This window comes from Octopus bimaculoides, chromosome 2 (genome assembly GCF_046866305.1).
Source record: "Octopus bimaculoides isolate indiv1 chromosome 2, ASM4686630v1, whole genome shotgun sequence".
NCBI lineage: Eukaryota > Metazoa > Mollusca > Cephalopoda > Octopoda > Octopodidae > Octopus > Octopus bimaculoides.
In genome coordinates, this window is record NC_142929.1 from 93473392 (window position 1) to 93489368 (window position 15977).

The 15977-nt window shown below is 37.3% G+C and overlaps 1 protein-coding gene across 12 annotated transcripts in view; it reads left to right on the forward strand.

The window, feature by feature from the left end:
- Positions 1–15977, forward strand: part of LOC106872120 (baculoviral IAP repeat-containing protein 7) — an 84042-nt gene that overhangs the window by 25993 nt on the left and 42072 nt on the right. For 7 of the 12 annotated variants that reach the window (XM_089347168.1, XM_014919010.3, XM_014919017.3 and 4 more), the window contains exon 5: positions 4893–5027. In XM_089347168.1, the coding sequence (XP_089203294.1) occupies positions 4893–5027 (135 nt within the window). Of the gene's footprint in view, positions 1–1737; positions 2676–4892; positions 5028–5187; positions 9201–15977 lie in introns of those variants that run through there. The other 5 variants (XM_089347169.1, XM_089347171.1, XM_089347170.1 and 2 more) reach the window with 2 other exon arrangements.

The window sequence follows — 15977 nt, forward strand, 5'->3', positions numbered from 1 at the left end:
AAATATTCTGTTCACTAATATTTTTATACTATTGTAATTTTTCTCTATACCAAACTGAGAAGTCTGATGAAATTTATAGGAACAGATAAGTCTTGGATTCAACTGATAATTCACAAAGTACTGTAGTCATATGTGCCACAGTCAGCTGAGTTTAATTCTGGAGAAATGAAGGACAGATTTTAGAAAATTTAGGAAGCCATCATGTTCTGATAAGAATCTCTCTTGCAGCAACCATGACCTTTGCAGATACTTAACTTGAGGCAGATCCCTGTAGAGACAAAAATAGAGAATAGCTTGACAAAGATACAAGCTAGCTCTGAAGTACACTGTTCAAGGATGGTGAAGAGGGCCACCTTTGAAACTTATTATTTTGTTAAACTGGATGAATTAATTACATACTTCTATGAAAAATGAAGTAATAAAGTTGTTTTAAGTTCTAGATGCCTTAGATAAATTTCTTCCTGGATAGGATACCGATCTATCACAGGTATCATACTGTTTATTCCACATTGCTCACTAAACTTTAATATACTGCTCAGAGAAAAAAAAGAAAAACCTATGAATGTACTCAGCTGCTTGGTTAATTTTGCTCATAAAAAAAGGTCATATAACAGAGGGTGAGGTAATGTTAATCAAATAGGAGAGACAATAAGGTAATGTACTACCTACAGAGGAATCACAACTACCACAGGTGTTTAGCTGTGCTTCTAAGAGAAACAGTTGGGTATTTATGAGATTGTCTAGGAATGTGGTCAAATATTGACTGCTAATCACCTATTCCCAAAAATCTTTAGCAAGCATATTAAATTATAAGCATCATCCAGATTAGATTGTGGATTAGATTTATATTACTTTTAGCTAATATTTTGCTTCTTTAACCAAATAAGGTAATTAGTAAGATCTCTAATAGGTGTTATGTGAACACACACACACACACACACACACAGAAGAAACATTTGAAAGGTGCTTTTTATGTTTCAGTTATACAACACTGGCATTGGCCACAGCTACAATCTCACTTGGCTTAATGGGTTTTCTCAAACAGAGCATATTGTCAAAGGTGTCAGTCACTTGTCATTGCATCCGTGAGGCCCAACATTCAAAGATCATACTTTACCACCTTGTCCCATGTCTTCATGGGTCTACCTCTTCCACATGTTCCCTCGACCATTAGAGTGCGGCACTTCTTCAGACAGCTTTCCTTGTCCATACACATCACATGTTCATACCAGTGCAGTCATCACTCTTGCACACCACATCTGATGCCGCTTATGCCTACATTTCTCTCAAGATGCTTACACTCTGTTGTGCATGCACACTGACATTAAACATCCAGTGAGACATACTAGCTTCACTTATGAGTCTATGCATGTCCTCAGCAGTCACAGCCCATGTTTCATTGCCATGTAGCATGGTTGTTTGCGCACACAGATCATATAGTCTACCTTTCACTCTAGGGAAGAGACCTTTGTTACCAAGAGAGGTTGGATCTCTCTGAACTTTGTCCAGACTATTCTTATTCTAGCAGCTACACTCTCAGAACATCCACCTCCACTGCTGTCTTGGTCACCTAGATAACAGAAGCTATCAACTACTTCTAGCTTTCCCCACTGGCATTTTATGGAGTCTATTTTCTGTACATTTTTAGTGTTTATTGTACCTGTGCACCTTCTACCCAAAAACTATTTTCTCTGTTAACCTTCCTCTAATATTGTTGCACCTCTTATGTATCCATAGCTTACACCAGATACATCTTGTCAAGTTTCTACGTACACCTTTTCTACAGATCGAGCAAGGCCATCTATCTGAAGGGATTTGTGATTTGTCCACTTTCCAATTTACTAAGGCTTTTTGGTTTTTGCTTCTACACATGAAATTTCTTCTCTAGTTCTGAAAGCCTCTAACAAGTTCATCAACGTAGAGGAGCTCCCAAGTGCAGCCCATCTGAAATTCTTCTGTTATTGCCTGGAGGACTATAATGAACAAGATGTGTGTGTGTGTGTGTGTGTATTCATATACATATGTGTGTGTATATAAACATATGATGGCTTAACTGACCGAACTTTGAAATCACTGTCAATAATATCCATTTTGAAGAATAATAAATTTGTACTCTACAAAAGTAGGGAATAATCCTTCAAATTAATCTAAAATCGTCTTTATTGTAACTGAACATGAAAACAAACAAACATTAATATACATACATATGTGTGTGTATATATATATCTATATATCGTCATCGTTTAACGTCCGCTTTCCATGCTAGCATGGGTTGGACGATTTGACTGAGGACTGGTGAAACCAGATGGCTACACCAGGCTCCAATCTGATTTGGCAGAGTTTCTACAGCTGGATGCCCTTCCTAACGCCAACCACTCAGAGAGTGTAGTGGGTGCTTTTACGTGTCACCCGCACGAAGGCCAGTCAGGCGGTACTGGCAACGGCCACGCTCATCTCGCTCGAAAAACCTCATGTGTCACCCGCACAAGAGCCAGTTCAGGGGCACTGGCACCGATCTCACTCGAAAGATTTCATGTGTCGCCTTATATATATATATATATATATATGTGTAAATATATATATATATAAATATATATATATATATGAGTTCAGCAAAAATTTAGATTCAGGTGAATATGGTACTTAAGTTGAGGCACCAGAATTTAGTACGGTATTATCCATACAATTTCAAAGTAAGGTGATTAAAATCAAAATAAGCAACAAGGATATCCAGAGGTAATGCAATATGATCGTTTCATGCAACTCCATTTAATTGAACATTGTAATCATTACATCAATGTAAAATGCAGAGCAATCCTCAGCTGCACAAAGACATAGAATTTAATTGAATTAAAACAGATGGATACATTAGTGTAATTATACCTAAAATCTCCAAGAAGTTCTTTGTCTATCTCCTTAACTTCTTGGAGATTTTAGGTATAATTATACTAATGTGTAACACTTGCTTGTCTGCAACTTTCCTTTCAGTTTTATCCTCTTAAGAAAATCTTTGTGCAGCTGAGGATTGCTCTGCATTTTGAATTGATGTAATGACTACATTGTTCAATTAAATGGAGTTGCATGAAACAATTGTACTGCATTACTTCTGGGTATCCTTGTTGCTTATTTTGACTATATATATATATATATATATATATATATATATATATATATAATGAATGAGTGAAACGGAAAATAGAGTTTGCAAGCATCTTCATTCAACATGATTGTTTCAACCTATCCTGCATCTGTCCATTGAGGGTGGAATACTGCACAGCTTATTGTGTTGTATCTACCAGTGTGGAATGTACCTAATGAGATGCACTCTGCACTGGTGGATGCAACACAACAAGCTGTACAGTATCCCACCCAGAGGAGACAGATGCAGGATGGGTTGAAATGATCGTTGTGTTAAATAAAGATTCTTACAAACTCTATTTTCTGTTACCCTAATTTATTATAAAAACAACAAACACTGTGGAATTCCTGAGGTAGATTCAGTGACATTTATATCAAAACTGTGGATGACATCAGGTAGCCTAAACAATGAAAGTGCTTTAATCAGCATACGGCCAACCATATACCCAAGGTTCAAATAATTACTTCGAGAGATAGATAGACAGACAGACATGCAGACAGACTACAGACAGACTACAGACATGCAGACAGACTACAGACATGCAGACAGACTACAGACATGCAGACAGACTACAGACATGCAGGCAAACAGATATGTATGTATGTACATACATATTCGTATATACTCTTTTACTCTTTTACTTGTTTCAGTCATTTGACTGTGGCCATGCTGGAGCACCACCTTTAGTCGAGCAAATCGACCCTGGGACTTATTCTTCGTAAGCCTAGTACTTATTCTGTCGGTCTCTTCTGCCAAACTGCTAAGTGACGGGGACATAAATACACCAGCATCGGTTGTCAAGCAATGCTAGGGGGACAAACACAGACACACAAACACACACACACACATATATATATATATATACATATATACGACAGGCTTCTTTCAGTTTCCGTCTACCAAATCCACTCACAAGGTTTTGGTCGGCCTGAGGCTATAGTAGAAGACACTTGCCCAAGATGCCACACAGTGGGACTGAACCCGGAACCATGTGGTTGGTAAGCAAGGTACTTACCACACAGCCACTCCTGCGCCTATGTACATATATATATTGTTTTATTTCAGTTTCATTTAATATCTTTTTTCTATGTTGCATGGGTCAAACAGAATTTGTTGAAGCAGATTTTCCATTGTTGGGTATGCTTCCTTGTTTATCTTCACCTGTTCCCAAGCAAGGTAATATTTCTCCATGACCACCCATGTTTTCCCAAAATGGTTGTCAACAAACAACTCTTCTTGCATGAAAGTCATACCTATTTACAACACTTGCACAATGTCAAGACAAGAAGACACAAACACATGTGTATGCACACACATTGAACTTTTATATATATATATATATATATATATATATATATATGTGTGTGTGTGTGTGTGTGTATGTATGTATATATATATATATATATATATATATATATATATATATATATATATATATATATATACCCACACATACAGACAGACAACAGACTTCCTTCAGTTTCTGTCTACCAAATCTACTCACAAGGCTTTGGTCAGCCCGAGGCTATTGTAGTAGATGCATGTGCACACACACACGCATGCATACATACACGCGCGTGCAGATGCATGCACACACACGCACATGCATGCACACACACACACACACGTACACACACAGCCTGGAACTAAGAGAAAAAGAACTTGAACTTAGAATTTTTTTGTAAACATTTGAACTCTTGAATTCAGAATGATTTTTCGCATAAAGTTTTAATAATTTCCTTTCAAATTTTAGGTATTCTGCCCATATTTGCAGATTTGAAATTGAATTCATCATTTATGGATACACCTTCAGTTCTAGCTGTTTTGTCTCTCGGTTATAAACGAAGTTTAGTGAAAAAACTAGTGAAAAATAAAATCAAGGAAACAGGTAAATATATTTTAATTTTTTTTTAGAGACAAACCTCCAAGTTTTTACTGATAGCTAATAAAATCATAAAAATTACAAGTTCATAAGAACTTTTTGACATTCCTTTAGAATGTTTCAATTTATATGAAAGTAAATGGAAAAAACTGTTTTCATATCATAGAATTCTACATTTGTGGAGGAAGAAAGTGAGGCACAAGAACAAGGGACCAGAAGCAAGAAGGGATGTCACTTCAAGAAGCAGTTGGTTCAAGACAGCCTCTTCTTTGCTAGTGTATTGTACAGGACAGATGTGCATTTGGGAACGATCTTAGTTGGGTAGTTCTTTTTGGCCAGAAGCTCAGGTAGAGGACACGTAAGGGTACAACTACCAAGTTTTGCTGGTTCCTGTGGCTTGACATTTGGATTGACTGTTGCCAATTGCATCTCATGTTAAGAGCAACCTTTATATGTACCTTACAACCACAAGCTGTTTTGGCATGTTTACCAGTTGTGAAGATATATGTCCAATTTAGTTTTTAATATTTTTTTTCTTTTTTTGCTCCTGCCTTTCCAACTAGCAACACACATGATGGCTACAAAAATTAGAATCAGTAGCAATGTATTGAGACTGTTTGGTAGGGAAGGTGATGTGGTGGCTTGGATAAAAAATGGTGAAACTCATGGTGAAGTTGCAGAGTATTGAATATGTGGCTAGCCCTATGCCGCTTTACCTAGAAGGAAGTGCTTTAAATCTGTACTTAAAAATGGATGAAGCAATCAGGTCAAAGTAGAGAAAATTGAAGAGCATCTGAGGGACATGTATGTGGAAGGGGCTTTCAAAGCCTACAGCAAGTTTGGGAGAGTAAGATTTACAGGCAAGCTAGTAGATGATTATGTGAGTGAGATCAGGAGGTTGGTGGGGTTAACAGGGTTTACCAGAACAGCGATTGAGTAGATAGTGAAGCTGGCTTTTGTGATCGGATTCCCCAATCATATCTCAGTGTGTTTGCAGCTGATATCAGTAGGAGAAATGGTGGACAAGACATGAGTGTGGACACAAAACAACACACATGACGTAGTGGTGACAGTGATGGCGAATATGAGTAGGACAAATAAGCAGGCAGCAACCAGTGACAACAGATGTATAATGAGATGGACTGTGCTTTAGGTGTCAGGGTCCACCTAAAGTTAAGTAATGCACAGAAGTCAAGGAATGCACAGAACCAAAACCTGTAGTAGTGTACCCAACCTGGACACATAACAATCTATTGTAAATAAGGAAATGAGAAGAGGGGAATTACTGCACTATTAGTTCCCCCAACAACCAACTGATGGTGCACCACCATTCATTGCCTGTAACAAGGGTTCTGGTGGGGCAAGGGAAGCACAAGCCCTTGTGGATACAGGTTGCACAACAATTCTGATGACCATGAGAATGGTCAAGGGCTAGAGAGGAAACGCCAACCTCAGTGCAGTGGATGGTAGTGGGGTCAGGTGTAGAGGTGTCAGTGAAGTGGAACTGGAGGTACAGGGGTAGGTGATGAAGCTGTGGGCTTCTGAGAGAAGAGACACTGTAGATGCAATTGAAGATGAGGACTTCCATACTGAATTCAACAGCAAAAGATAGACGATGAAGTACCTCTGGAAAGAACCTTCTAAACTGAGAAACAGGTCCAAGCTCAAAAGAGATGAAGTGGGTAGGCTTGTGTTTCACAGAGGAAATGAGATCCCAGACTTGTATCAGGATATGAATAGGCAAGGGCTGTTCTCAATGTGTGGGAAACTGGTAGGACGCTACCTGTCATAGGATGGCTCCAAATGGCATGTAGCTACATCAAAAGGCAAGCAGGAGTGAACCGGAGTGATAAAGTGGGAGAGAAGATGATTGCAATGATGCAAGACATCTTGGAGAGAATGCTAGTGGAAGACCTGGTGAGGGACAACTGGTATGTGCCTGACACAAAAAAAGGATCCTATAGTGTGACACGAGTAGTATAGCATTGAGAGTCATTCAGGAAATAGGAAGTATTGAAGTGAAAGATGCAGCATGGCTCAAGAAGAAAGACAACTACAACCATGTCAATGTAGCTGAACTGGTCACTGTGTTAAAGGGCATGAAACTAGTGCTGATATAGGGACTGTGAGTGGTGGGTGGCAACCAGAGAAGAATTCACACACAAAAGGGGCCATGGAAATGGGGATTAAGTATTGCCTGGGAATTCTGAGGGAACTAGCTGCTGAGTTCATGCCTTCAGAAAAGAATAAGGTGGATATTCTAACCAGAGTAAAAAAGCACTGATTGGAAACAACAGAGGATGTTCCAAGCAAAGTGGCTGCAGCTAGTCAGCTAAAGGGCCCAGAACTAAGGAGGCTGCACAGTGGGGGTCGACAGAATGTTGTTTTTGGTCAAGACAGTTAACTCTGATGTCACCAGAAGAGAGTGTTTAAAAGGTAGTTAGGAATTGTGATAGGTGTCAGTCCATCAACCCTATACCAAACGTACATGAAACAGGAAAGATTTGGAGGAAGACTGGAAGAGGCTAGTGATAAATGTGATGCACTATCGGGAAGGGGTATATCTCTCAATGGTTGACTGCAGGCTACAGTGAATAGCAATATGGATAAAAATCAAGATTGCGACTGCGGCTGAAATTGCAAAAGTGCTGAACGCAGTGTTCTTGGAAAGATGGCCTGTAGATGAGCTGTTAATGAACAAGAGCACAGTTTTTCGCTCAGAGCAAATGATTTTGATTCCAAGGATCTAATTCCAGTCATTTTGATTCCCAGGCTATGTTAGTTGAGAAAAGGAAAGTGGGGAAGATCACTTACTTTGGCTTTGAAAATGGCTTGACAATCCAGTTTTCTAGATACTTTAAAAGGTCCTCTCTGAGTAAAAGTTTGAAAATCACCATATCATGTGAAAATTTATTTTTCAGTTTACTGTGTTGCTTTTGTTTTCTGTTTTCCTTTGTTTTTTTGTTTTTTATCTCTGGTTATGTTAGTTGAGAAAAGGAAACTGGGGAATAAGAATACATATTTAAAACAAACATACAAATCTGCACATGCACTGACTCTAAATACTGCACAAATACACACATCCATGCATAAATACCCTATTAATGTTGCTGAAGTTCCAATGAAGGAGCCTTGGTAAAAAAACTGGCTCTCTCTATTGGCAAGAAATCATTAATTGCAATGAATAGAAGAAAACAGTAGGGTGTATAATTTAGTTTCACTAGGACCAGAGACAACACTAATCTATGGCTTTCATGAAATGCAAGACTATGTCATGATCATTCAGTCTGTAACCTTGCTTTGAGGAAAAAGTATATTTACTGGGTGTGCAACCATGAAAAAAATATCATGCATTGACATATTAAAGCTTGGCTTACACTAATGGGATTTTAGTGTGAAGGGAGGAAACTCTCGTTTAGCTGGTGTAAATTAGGTACATAGACACACATAAATGTATCATCGTTGTAACGTCCACTTTTTCATGTTTGCATAGATCAGATAGAATTTCATTGAGACAGATTTTCTGTGGCTGGATGCCTATCACCAGCCCGCACCTGTTTCCAAGCAAGAAAATATTTCTCTATGGCTGGTCATGTTTTCACAGAAGATTAGAATATGATGCAAGTATGAACTGGTACCTTGTACCCTACGTTTGCAAGTTGTTTGGGTGTCTATGTAGTAGCTAATATACATAGACAGCCTCTAAACCTTTCCACCCTTGAGTCAGTGGTATATTGAGGAAGTGTCAGCTGGAGGAAGAGAGAGAACTGCACCAGTAGCTGGTTGGTACTCAATTTCTGTTGACTAGACTGGAGCAATGTGTGTCCTTACTCAAGGGTATAATGTGCTGCCTGGCCCAGATATTGAAACCACAATTTTACAATCATGACTCCAATATCATTAGGTCACATGCACACACACACACACACACACACACACACACACACACACACACACACACACACACACACACACGTGTAGGTGTGTGTGTTTGTGTGCAGGTTTAGTTGTGTAGATGCAGAATTTACTTTGTAATCATGTGGTTTTGAGTTCTAGCTCACTGCTTGACAACTTCTCCTGTAGGCTTGATCTGATCAATGTTTTTTCAATGGAATTTATCAACAGAAATTATAAAAGCATAGACTTATCCATCACAGCAAAATAAAGAGCCTAAAAATATTTTGTTTATGGTTGTATGTGCTGGGCCCATCCCTACACCCATTCTGCCTTGTCAAGAATTCCCCACATCTCATCCCCTAATCTGCCTCTAGCACTCATCATTCCATCACTCAGCTGTTGTAATCATTTGAGAGCAAAACCAGTACATATTACATCCTCACTATTCAGTCTTTGTGCTATTACAAGGTGGGGCAGAGTAAGGAAGGACCAATGATGGTGGCTTTTCGAACAGCACACCAGATCATCACTTTTGGCAAAAGAGTAATCATGCCTCCAACATTCATAGGAGGCCCATGTGGATGCAGAAACTATACCAAAATGCAATGGTAATTGTTCAAAAGTTAGGAAAACCAAATTTCTTCATCACTTTCACCTGTAATTCTCAATGAAAAGAAATCATATCACAAAATGAACTTTATCTAGGACAGACACCAGCTGAGAGACCAGACTTAACTGACAGAGTATTTGATACGAAACTTAGGGATGACATTTTGGAGGACATTTGGAGAGAGATTTCAGGGTACATGTGGATTACCCCATTGCCATATGTTGTGCATATTAAATAAAGAATATAAGTTAGATCCAGAACATAATGATAAGTTTTCTTATGTAGAACTTCCAAATCCACAAATACAACCAATTCTATTTCTCAAGGACAGTCAACATGACACAGAATGTGAAAAGGCTGACCCTTTGAAAGACAGGTACAACTCATTTTTGCCAGCTGAGTTGACTGGAGCAATGGGAAATAAAGTGTCTTGCTGAAAGATACAACACACCACCAGGTATCAAACTCATGATCTTACAATCATGAGCCAAATACCCTAACCACTTGGCCATACACCTTCATGTGTGTGTGTGTGGAAACCATTAAAGTGAAAGTATCTGTCATTACAGTATGGAAATGTAATTGTTTCAGTTTTGATTGTTTCAGTGTTTTTCCTTCCTTTCTTTTTGTATTTGTTGTTGGATCGTTCGTAAAGGTTCATAAGAGAAAGTAGGAGTTGAAAGGATTTGTAAAGGTAGTAGAAAGAGGAAATTAGATTGTATTAGGGGGTGGATGTTATTTTGTGTAGTTTAATGGATTTTATTCGTAATTGTGTGTTATTTTGATGGAAAAAATGACACTGTGACCTAAGTTATGGTATTTAGAATATTAATTCCGATTCTTTCATTCAAAAAATTTGGAATTGTGTAAATGTATGAATTTTCAACATACACACACACACACACAGAGAAAAATCTGCCTTTTATAGATAAGATATATATATCTTAATATATGTGTGAATGTATGTGGCCATATATATAGGTGCAGGCTTGCTTGCTTGTATGGTAAAAAGTTTGCTTTATAGCTACATGGTTTCCTACAGCACACCACCTTGGGCAAGTGTCTTCTATGATAGCTCCAGGCCAACCAATGCTTTGTGAATGAACTTGGTTGGCAGAAACTGTGTGGAAGCTCATCATATATATATCTATATTTGTGTCTTCGTTCTTGTTTGTGTTTTCCCCTTTCACCACTGTTTGATGATGTTGGTTTGTTTACATTCCTGTAACTTAGTAGTTTAGCAAATGATACTAACAGAATAACAGACTTAAAAAATATATACTGGGGTTGATATTTTCAACTATAGTCATCAAGGCAATATCCCTACATGGCTGCAGTCCAATGACCCTCTGGGACAGAGAGCAACTGATGAGGTCACAGAATATGTGACAAAAGAACTTTGACCGGCATATGAACTAAGACAAATAAAAACTAAAGTGAAGATTGCATGTGTTTGATTGACCAAAAAATAAAGTGACCATCACCTCTTCTATCTGGCAGTGTGTCTTTCATAGTTATTTCGGTAATTAACCCCATGGAGGATAAGAATTTCATGAGACAACATATTCACCATTGCTTACTGTATAAGTTTTAAAAGAAAAGTACTGCTACAGAAGCAATGAAAACATTTGTGAAGTGTGTCTGGATGCAGTGAAAGCTTGTACATGTCAGGTGTGGTTTAAAAGGTGGCAATTATGACATATCCAACAAGCCTTATTCTGGAAGACAACTCACTCTGAATGAGAACCTTTTGAATGAGACTATTGTATTGGATCCATGTCAAAGCACCTGAGATTTGGTGCAAAAATATAACGTGTAATGTTCAATTATCCATGAACAATCAAGCAAATTGGGAAAACATGCAAAGAGAGAATTTAGGTTCCACATGAAGTTATTCTTGAGAAGCAAACACAATATTCCACCATCTGCAGCAGTCTTCTAACCAGGAATAACAATCTATCATTTCTGTAGCACATTATTACAGGTGATGAAAAATGGGTTTTGCATCAACAGAAAACGAAAACGACAATCGTTATTATGTATGTATGTATGTGTGTATGTATGTGTGTGTGCATCTGTATGTGTGTGTGTGTGTGTGTTATATAAATGTTGGTTGATTAGCTACATGGTTTCTCCAGCCATACTTTACATTGTATAGAGAGATGAGAAGAAAGAGTAAACAGGAGATAGAGAGAGAGAGTTAGGACAAGAGATGCAGGATGAGTGTTTGGTGGAAGGCAATGAGCAAAAGAGAGAACAAAATTATCGACAAAGAAAGAGAAGTAAATGACAGAATAGCTATGTGTATGTAAAGAAAAAGATATCAGTTGGTGTGTGTGACAAACTAACAATTTTAAAAAATCTAAATAGCATATAAACATATGCATATGACATATATATATTGGTTCACACTTTATTAGGACACATATGTTTTCACTTTATTTTATATCAGGTTATTAAGAATGAAATGTCCAATTTTCTTATGCACCAAGTTCGACAGTCATCAACTCTAATGTTTTATCCTAACAATTCTTTGTTTTACAACATTCAAGAGTTACATCATTACTTTTCAAAATGCAATTCATGGTGTCTGATTATATTGGGAGTTTTCTCTTGTAAATCAATTTTTGTAAACTCATGGATAAATAAAAATATTCGTCTTGTTTATGAATATGAGTTCCGTCGTGGAACCAGTGCATCCCAGGCAGCTTGAAACCTCAATGAGGTGTTTAGTGAAGATGTGGTGAATGAGCGCATTGTGCATCGATGGTTTGAGAAGGTCCAGTTTGGTGAATTTACTCTTGAAAATCAGCTCCATGGAAGACCTGAGACCAAGGTGGATAATGATGAGCTGGAAACTGTAGTGGAAGCAGACACAGCTCAAACTACGCATGAGTTAGCAGCAAGGTTTGATGTTTCAATTCCAACTGTATTGGACCATCTGAAACAAATCAGCAAGGTAAGGCTGGACAAGTGGGTACCACATGAACTGAATGAGCATCAAATGACATGTCATCTTGGAACTTGCTGTTCTTTGCTGTCACAGCATAAAAGCAAACCATTTTTGTATTGTATTGTTACGTGTGATGAAAAATGGATTCTTTTCAACAATAGCAAGTGTTCTGCACAGTGGTCGAATAGAGATGAAATGTCAAAACATAATCCAAAAACAAATATTCACCAAAAAAAGCTAATGGTGTCTGTTTGGTGGTCCAGCACTGGTGTCATCCACTACAGCTTCATGAGACCTGGTAAGTCAATTACAGCAGATGTATGCATCAACCAGTTGGATGAAATGATGAGTGAACTTGCAATTAAACAACCAAGATTGGTCAATAGAGACAGGCCAATTCTCTTGCAAGATAATGCTTGACCACATGTTGGACAAAGGACGCTACTCCAGTTACAGGAACTCTGTTATCCACCATATTCACCAGACCTTGCACCAACTGACCATCACATTTTCCAGGCATTAGACAACTTTTTGCTAGGAAAGAACTTCAAATCTAAAGAAGATGCAAAAACAACCTTTCATGATTTCATCATCTCTTGCTTTCCAGGATTCTTTGCTGCCAGCATAAAATGGCAAAATTGTGTTGATAATTTAGGTGCATACTTTGATTAACTGCATTGCTTTTTGTTGAGATAAAGTAAAATTAACTTTCAGTTCAAAATCGAACATTTCATTCTTAATGACCTGATAGTTTATATTCAAAACATATAAAGAAACTGAAAACAAAATTACTCTCCAAGTTGATTTAATATTATGGAAGTTCACACTCACATGCATACTCACCATTTCTCTCTCTCTCTCTCTCTCTCTCTATATATATATATATATATATATATATATATAGAGAGAGAGAGAGATATGGTTCAGGGTCAAAACACCCAACAATCATTTCCTTCTGGACAAAGCTCCATTCACTTTGGCAGGTGGTAAAAAAGCACCTTCTTTGAGGTATTATCAACATACATACATACATACATACATACATATGTTTTCCCTATATCTGTCAAGGAATGTTACAGGTATCTATGGGTGGATGAAAAGCATATCTTACAAAACATGTGTCACTAAAGAATATTACAGTTGAATACAGAAAATTTGGACCTCAGAACTCTCTACATTCAATAAAACAACAGCCCACAATGTGTTTGCAGTACCAGTACTCATACCAACATTTAGGCTGCTTGATTGAACGCTTGATGCAAGCCAATGCTGTGAAAACCAAAAAAATACTAACAAGCATACATAATTTCCATATAAACAGAGATGTAGACTGCCTCTACTTAAAATGAAAACAAGGCAGCAGAGGCTTAACATCGATCCAAAATGCCTTTGAAAGTTGTATCATATCCCTTCAGCAACATCTTTTAACCATCAAGTGTTGAAGTACATCCCTTGAACAAATTTGCATACATGAGGATGATAACATCATAAAATTTGGAAGGCAGCTCCTTGAGTAACATTCCTTGTCTGATAGCATAGAATACATGCTCAAAGAAGTTGCACGACTCAACCGCAACATATCATCAGTTGAAAGGATGAGCAGAAGACAATGCAGGGATATGTTAGTAGAAAGCTCCAAGATAATAGTAATATTGATCATCAACGCAGTCTATCATAGATCAATAGCCGGATTACTACTTCCCACCTTGAAGGGTATGCGTTTGCAAGCCAGGAACAAGAAATATCAACCAAATACCTGATGTACAAAAGGGATAGAGATGAAGGAAAAGCAGTAAAATGTGACAACTGGTGCAGACTTTGTGGAGTTAACACCGAAGATATCACCCACATCATAAGCAGTTATCCGAAAATGTCATCATGGTATTATTTACCAATGAGACATCATATTGTAGCTAGTACACTCTATAATAAAATCCATTGGAAGAATAACCCCGAGAACAAAGAAATAAGAACCCACAGTATGGCAGAAGCTATAGCCACTCATAATAGAAAGGAATACTGGTGGAATGTCCCAGTGAAGACCTCAATAAAATGTAAGCACAACAGACCTGATATAATGATTTTGGATAGAGGAGGGAAACTGTGTACAGTTGTGGAAATTAGCTGCCCAGTGGATGTTAACATAAAGCTCAATGAAAAAGAGAATATCTGTGCTGACCTATTGAAAAATCTGCAGTTATTCTATCCAGATTAAAGTTCAGGTTTATACCTGTAATTATTGGGGCCCTGGGATATGTAACACACTGCCTAAATACTAATTTTGAGAAATTAGGCTTCTCAAAACCAGAAAGGAGAAAGCTAATTTGAAGACTACAGATCCAATCCATCACTGGAACTGTGAAAATCTGTAAAACTTTCCAGAAGTTTATCATTTAAATGTATATGAGCATGTCTAAATATGCAACTATATGCACAAGAATGCATACATAAAACAAAACATCAAAATCTGCACATATACATACATACATGCATATATACAAAAATATGCTGTTGTTGATGTTGAAATTCCAATGAAGGAGCCTTGGATTTCTGTTACAAACCAGCTCTTTCTCTATTGTCAAGATATCTTGAAATAAAACTGAACAATGACATACATACAGACACACACACACTACGGGCCGTTTCAGAGATGTGTCTTATAATATGGTATAGTACTCATATTTGGAGAAAACTAGACATTCCCTTCATATATACGATATGCATTGGAGGTAAAGGCGACATCATGTAATGTAGGATATCTTTTGGATCTGAATTGTATATAATTCTGTATGTTGAAATATTGTCTTGTGTCACTGTATGTTTTTTGTGAGATTGAACATCCTGATGAAGGGAGTGTCTAGTTTTCTCCAAATATGAGTACTATACCATATTATAAGACACATCTCTGAAACGGCCCGTAGATGGTGACTTTGAATATTACCCCATGTTGTGCATGTTTTTTTTTTGATATAGTGTATATAAATCTATTTTCTGTATTGTACACATTCTTATAATATAATACATAAATTTTGTGGTATCATATCGTATATATTTATTCACTATATGTTATATCATACTGAAGGTTTATGTATTGTATTACATCGTCTTATATTGATTAATCTATATATATAAAAATGAGAATGTGTGTCTGTCTGTCTGTCTGTGTGAATCCCTAAAACTCGAGAACTACGCAACCAATTTCATTCAAATTTTACACATGCCTTACTTAGGGTTCCAGTTGTGTTTTAGTCAAAAAAAATTATTAACTTCTTGCAGAGTTTGAGCACACGGCAACATAATATCTCCTCCACTATTTAAGTATTACGTGTCAAAAGTGAAACAAAAACACTCATGTCAAATACTTTCACTTTAAAAATGAAACTATTCCACTAACTGAAACAATCACATTTCGATACTGTAGTGACAGATACTTTTACAGAGAGAGAAAGAGAGAAAGAGCGAGACAGAAAGAGAGAGAGAGAGAGAGAGATGTATA